At 63.6% G+C, this 6,000-nt stretch overlaps 1 protein-coding gene across 1 annotated transcript in view; it reads left to right on the top strand.

Moving 5' to 3' along the window:
- Window positions 1–6,000, top strand: part of CBARP (CACN subunit beta associated regulatory protein) — a 9,061-nt gene continuing 3,061 nt past the window's right edge. The window contains exons 1-8 of the mRNA XM_064280081.1: window positions 1–651; window positions 721–860; window positions 1,815–1,879; window positions 2,216–2,360; window positions 2,553–2,724; window positions 2,880–3,020; window positions 3,596–3,806; window positions 5,595–5,775. Coding sequence (XP_064136151.1) covers window positions 562–651; window positions 721–860; window positions 1,815–1,879; window positions 2,216–2,360; window positions 2,553–2,724; window positions 2,880–3,020; window positions 3,596–3,806; window positions 5,595–5,775 — 1,145 coding nt within the window. The 5' untranslated portion in view covers window positions 1–561. The remainder of the gene's footprint in view (window positions 652–720; window positions 861–1,814; window positions 1,880–2,215; window positions 2,361–2,552; window positions 2,725–2,879; window positions 3,021–3,595; window positions 3,807–5,594; window positions 5,776–6,000) is intronic.

Genomic DNA, 6,000 nt, shown 5'->3' with positions numbered 1-6,000 from the left:
ATGCGCACGCCTTGTCCTCTCCACTCCTACCGGCGCGCGGCGGAGGGGACCCTCACAGCCCCAGTCGTGACCCCGCCCCTCCGCCGTGGGTGGACCCCGGAGCGCTGCCTCCCCCCACCTGTGAAGCCGGGTTCCTGCTTAGGGTGGGGGCGGCCCCTCCCTGATGCAGTGGACGGGGCATGGGGACCTAGGGTCCCGTCTGGGCCAGCGGCTGGGCCTCCGTTTCCTCATTCCTTGCCGGGGTGCTGCCCCCCCCACCGCCTGGCCCAGCCCCACCCGCTGGGAGGCTGGTGTTGGCGCACCAGCCGCCCCTCCCCAAAGATGAGGAAATGGAGGTGCAGAGAAAAGCCCTGCTCGTGGCCCGCCAGGCCCACTCCAGGCTGGGGGCGGGGGGGGTGCTGCTGCAGCTCCCCTTCATGAGTCACCACCCTGCGTGTGTGGGCTCCTGCCGGGGGACGGCAGAGGGAGGCTTATTTTCAGCGGCTCCTGTGGGTTGGGGCTGAGGGGGCGCGGGCACTGAGGAGGCCCTGCCCCCTCCAGGCCCCTCTTCCCGGCCCCACGATGCAGCCCACGGCCACCATGGCCACAGCCGCTGCTGCCACCACCGTGGCGCTGACGACCTCGTGGGACAATGCCACGGGCCGCCCCACGGTGAGTGAGGGGAGCAGTGGGTGGGGGGTCAAGGACCCAGGCCGGAGGTCCTGACGGAGCCCCCTGCAGGCAGAGCCCGAGGCCATCCTGGACAACTATGTACTGCTGGTGCTGGTCATGTCGCTCTTCGTGGGTGGCACGCTGGTGGTCCTGTCCGGCGTGTTGCTGCTGTGCAAGCGCTGCTGGGAAGTGCACCGGCGTGTCCACAGGTGAGGGGGGAGAGGGGCAGGTGTACACACATGCCAGCCTCGGGGTGCACAGGTGTGCAGGTATGCGTGCACAGTCTGGGTCCACAGATGTGTGCATACGTGTGCAGTCTGTCGTTGCATGTGTGCATACGTGTGTGTGTACCTGCACACAGTCTGGGTGCATAGGTGTGTGGGTATGTGCAGTCTGGGTGCACAGGTGTGGGTACGTGTGCACAGTCTGGGTCCACAGGTGTGTGCGTATGTGTGTACAGTCTGGGTCCTCCGGTGTGTGCATACGTGTGTGTGTGTACCTGCACAGTCTGGGTGCATAGGTGTGTGGGTATGTGCAGTCAGGGTGCACAGATGTGGGTACGTGTGCACAGTCTGGGTCCACAGGTGTGTGCATATGTGTGTACGGTTTGGATCCTTGGGTGTGTGCGTACGTGTGTGTGCACAGTCTGGGTGCACAGGTGTGCACTTACGTGTGCAGTCTGGGTGCACAGGTGTGTAGGTATGTGTGCACAGTCTGGGTGCACAGGTGTGCACTTACGTGTGCAGTCTGGGTGCACAGGTGTGTAGGTATGTGTGTACAGTCTGGGTGCACAAGTGTGCGTACATGTGGTCAGTCTGGCTCCATAGGTGTGTGCACGGTACGTGCATAGAGGTGTGTGCTTGTGTATGCAAATGCGTGTACATATGTACCTGTGTGCACAGGTGTGTATCTGTGTGTATGTGTGTATGCATCCACAAGTTGGATGAGGCAGGAGATAGTTCTTGCTGGCCAGGCGCCTGTCTCTGAGTTGGTACATCTGGGCAAGACCTCTGGGCGTGGTGCATGAACGGCTCCTAGTTCTGGTGCATGTGGATGGATTCCTGTATGCGCCCTGGGACATGCTGGGCTGCGGAGGCAGGGTGGGCTACAGGGGTGCGGTCCCAGCCCTCTGTGTCCCACAGTGCCCTTCCGCTCCTCCACAGAGCCATGGAGGAAGCAGAAAAGACCACTACCACCTACCTGGACAACGGTACCCACCTAGCCCGAGGTGAGGAGCCCAACCAGCCCCGGCCCCTGGCCCCCAGGCCCACCCTACCCACCCCCACTGCCCACCCTGAACTGCCTGACCAGCTGTGTCTGTCTGTCTCCCCCACCAGACTGGGCGCAACTCGATTCCGACTCATCTCTGTTTCCTTAAAGCCCTCCGCGTAGGTGCGCACAGGCGCGTGCTGAGCGTGTGAGTGTGTGAGCGGATGAGTGAGTGCCGCCACCCCGCCCACCCTGTCCATCCGTCCCCACCCGCCTGCCCGCCCAGCTGCCTACCCACCCATGACCAGGCGCGGCTCCATTCGGGGCTCACCCCTCTTCTGGCTCTCCTCCGCAGACCCTGACTCCCGGGGCGAGGACCCAGAGGGCCAGGACGCGGAGACGGAGCGCTTCCTGTCCACCAGCGCCACCGGCCGCCGAGTCTCCTTCAACGAGGCAGCGCTGTTTGAGCAGAGCCGGAAGGCGCAGGACAAGGGCCGCCGGTAAGGGGGTGCGGCGCAGGGGCCCTCGAGGGTCCCCAGAGGGTAACTGTGCAGTGGTGGAGCTCACCGGTGCGGGGAGTTTGGGGTAGGGGCCTGGCACCCTACCCGAGCTCTCCCCAGACCCTACAGGTTGGGCGGGACAAGGTGGGTGCTGGGTGGCACACTGACGTGGCCCTGGTCACATGCGCAAAGGTACACCTTGACGGAGGGCGACTTCCATCACCTGAAGAATGCCCGCCTCACCCATCTACAGCTGCCTCCGCTCAAGATTGTCACCATCCACGAGTGTGACTCAGGCGAGGCCAGTGCGGCTGCTGTGACCCACCCAGCTGCTGCCCCCAAGGCCAGCCTCGCCATCTTCCAGGTGAGCACACGCCGGGGCGGCCGACGGGAGCCGGGGGTCCCGGGTCCTGGCCTCCGGGTACAGCACCCTTACCCCTTGAGGGGGGTCAGGCCCGGGACGGCCAGCGTCTCGTGCCCTTTGACCTGTCACTGCTCCCCCACGGCTCTGTCCCACAGTCCCCGGGGAAGGCCCTCACCGGCCGCTCTGTGGGCCCCAGCTCCGCCCTGCCAGGTGACCCCTACAACTCTGCCGCCGGCGCCCCTGACTTCGTGGAGATCAGCCCCTCGGCGTCGAGTGACTCAGGGGAGGGCACCTCGGTAAGGGCCTGGCTCGTCTCTGCGTGTCTCCTGCTGTGTCTGGACAGCAGGCGGGCTTATTGGGAGTGCATAACACGCCTGCCCCCTGCATGGGAGAAAGTCAGCCGGTGGCCTCCATCCCCATGGTTCTCCTGGTCCTGGTCCCGAATACACAGGAGGTGGCGTGTGCAGCCACATATGTGCTCACAGACATGTGAAACGCTCTTGTCTCCTTTACCTTATTGAAGGATCCAGGTACCTACAAGGACTCGGCCAGGGCTGTGGGCCACATGGGGTCCCCTCCCTTGCGTCCTCCACCCCCACACCTGCTGTGGGCTGAGCTCGTGGACACCCACCCTGGGGCTTGTTGGTCCCCCGACTCCCACTCAGGGTCCTTGTCAGAGAAGGGCAGAGCCGGGGAGGGCGGCTGGGGGGAATGAGAGCTGGCCATGTCTGCCCGAGCCCCTGGCCCCCCAGGACCTTGCGAGCAGGCCCTGGCGCCCTGGGCGGAGTGGAAGGTAGAGGGACACACATGAACACCAAGGCTGGGGGCTGCCTGCTGCTGAAGCTCACAGCCCATCCTGTTTCTTTCTCAGTTGGATGTAGGTGCCCGGAGCGCCAAGGCTAGTGGGCCAGGGGCCCCGGCAGGTCCTGGGGAGGTGGGCACCAGCTCCGGGGCAGGCTCTGTCCTGCAGTTCCTCACCCGCTTGCGGCGCCATGCCAGCCTGGATGGGGCCAGCCCCTACTTCAAGGTCAAGAAATGGAAGCTGGAGGCCAGCCAGCGGGCGTGCAGCCTGGATACAAGAGGTAGGCCTGGGCTGTGAGGGCCCCAGGGGGCCCCAAGGGCCCCAGGAGGGCTGTGGCAACTGCTGGGGGGCCTCGGGAGTGGCAGCGAGCAGAGGAACAGCGTGAGCCAGTCCCCCCACTGAGGCGGCGGTGTGGGGTGTCCTGTGGGCCCAGGCATTTGAGGTCCCGCGCCATGGTGGACCTCAGCTAGCGGGGCTGGCGTCGGCTCAGGTTCCTCCCTGATCACAGCTCAGCCTGTGCCCACTCGTGGGAGCCCCACCGAAAGCCATCACGTTCTGCAGGTGTGCCCACTCGTGGGAGCCCCACCGAAAGCCATCACGTTCTGCAGGGTCCTGAGCGCCCCCTCACTTCCTTTCCCAGCTGGCTGGGGTGCTTGTCTAGACTATGGCTTCCTCTGGTTACAAGGCTGGAGTGGAGCAGGGGTCTGTGAGCATTTCCAAAAGACCAGATAGTGGTATTTTTGGTCTAGTGGTCAAACGGTCTATGTCTCGATTACCCGGTTCTGTTCCCTTAGTCTTGGAGTAGCTGTAGGTGATACGTAAATGAAGTATCATGATTGTGTGTAGGTAAAACTTAATTTATAAAACCGGGCAGTGGGCCGGTTTGGTCTGTAGGCTTTAGTGCACCAGCCCCTGGATTAGATGGCACAGCCCATCAGTTTTCCAACAGGGCAGGACGCTCAGCAGGTGATGCCAGCATGGAGGGCCTGGGGCCAGGCCACTGGGACTCCCGCTGCACAGTAGAGGAGGAGGTGGCAGGCTTCCATCCGTAGTCTAAACACCAGAAACAAGTGAGACAAAGCTGAGGGGAGGGGACAAGCCATGACAGAGAGAGAAAGAGCAGGACCGTCTCACTGGGGCCACTGGGCAGAGGGCTCCAGCCGTGGGCAGAGGGCTCCAGCCGTGGGCAGAGGGCTCCAGCCGTGGGCAGAGGGCTCCAGCCGTGCAGAGAGGGTGAGATTTCTCCCGCCCGTCTCGGGCAGCTCCCAGCCCAGGGGGGCGTAAGGCATGGGCCAGTTGTACTGCTTCCCTGACCAGAGTTGAGAGTCGGGTTTCTCAGATGGAGCCCGTGATTCCAGGATGCAGTTATAGTCAAGTGCAGCTGCGGAAGAGCCCAGAACCTGTTTGCTGGGTGGCTGTCCTCCCCACCCCCGAGGCCTTCCCAGGGAAGCTTCTCTGAGGCCTTCCTGGCGTGGGAGCCCACGGACTGGGCTGGGCAGCCCCACACTCCCCCTGGCAGCTCCCCCCAGCCTGCCTCTCACTCTCACTCTTTCTGGTTGCTGCACTTTTCGTCAGCTGTGCCACTGCTGGGTCCCCAGCATCCTGCTGTGGCTGTGCCCCCTCTGGCCAGGGGTCCTTTGGGCGCCACTCACACTTGAGGCCCCACACTGACGCCCAAGGCTCTCTCACTCACACCTAGCTCCTCTGCCCTCTGTATCTGTCTCCTCCCCTGTAACAGGTGTAAGGAGCTCTGGTGACGCGACAGTCAACAGCTTGGCTGCTAACTGAGAGGTTGGGGATTCGATCCCACCCAGCAGCTCTTGGGGAGAAAGGCCTGGTGATCTGCTCTTGTAAAGACCACAAGTGACAATACTCTACAGGGCAGTTCCGTTCTGTTGCGTGGTGTTGCTGGGAGTCGGAATTGACTCAACAGCATGTAACGCCAGTAACAACAATCAGGGTGTACCCACCCCGGGGAGCCACATCAACATAACCTGGCCCAGGGTGTGCCCAGGTGGGAGATATGCTGGGGGCCGCAGACGAGCTGACAGTCCTCTCCTCTGTGCAGGCTCACCCAAGCGGCACCACTTCCAGCGGCAGCGGGCAGCCAGTGAGAGCATGGAGCAGGAGGGGGACGCTCCCCACGAGGACTTCATCCAGTACATTGCCCGAGCTGGCGACACTGTGACTTTCCCGCCCCCCAGCCCCTTCCTGGCCAGCCCCACCAGCCCGCCCCCCGCTCTCGGCAGGTATTTTTCAGTAGATAGAGAAGCTAGGGACGGACCTGGGGGCCCCTGCCCGTCCCTGTTTCCCCCAGGCCACCCTGTGGATGCGCAGGTGCGCCCTTCTGCTCCACAGCCCCTCCCCAAGGTGGACTCGCCGGGGCCACCTGTCCACCATGGACCGGAGAAGGGAAGCAGGGAAAGACCTGGTAAGGGTGGAGGGCTTGAGAGGGGACCCCAATACAGGACACC

The sequence above is a fragment of the Loxodonta africana genome, chromosome 3 (genome assembly GCF_030014295.1).
Source record: "Loxodonta africana isolate mLoxAfr1 chromosome 3, mLoxAfr1.hap2, whole genome shotgun sequence".
NCBI classification, from domain to species: Eukaryota; Metazoa; Chordata; class Mammalia; order Proboscidea; family Elephantidae; genus Loxodonta; species Loxodonta africana.
The sequence above is the reverse complement of the archived record's forward strand: the minus strand, read 5'-3'. Positions and strand labels throughout refer to the sequence as shown.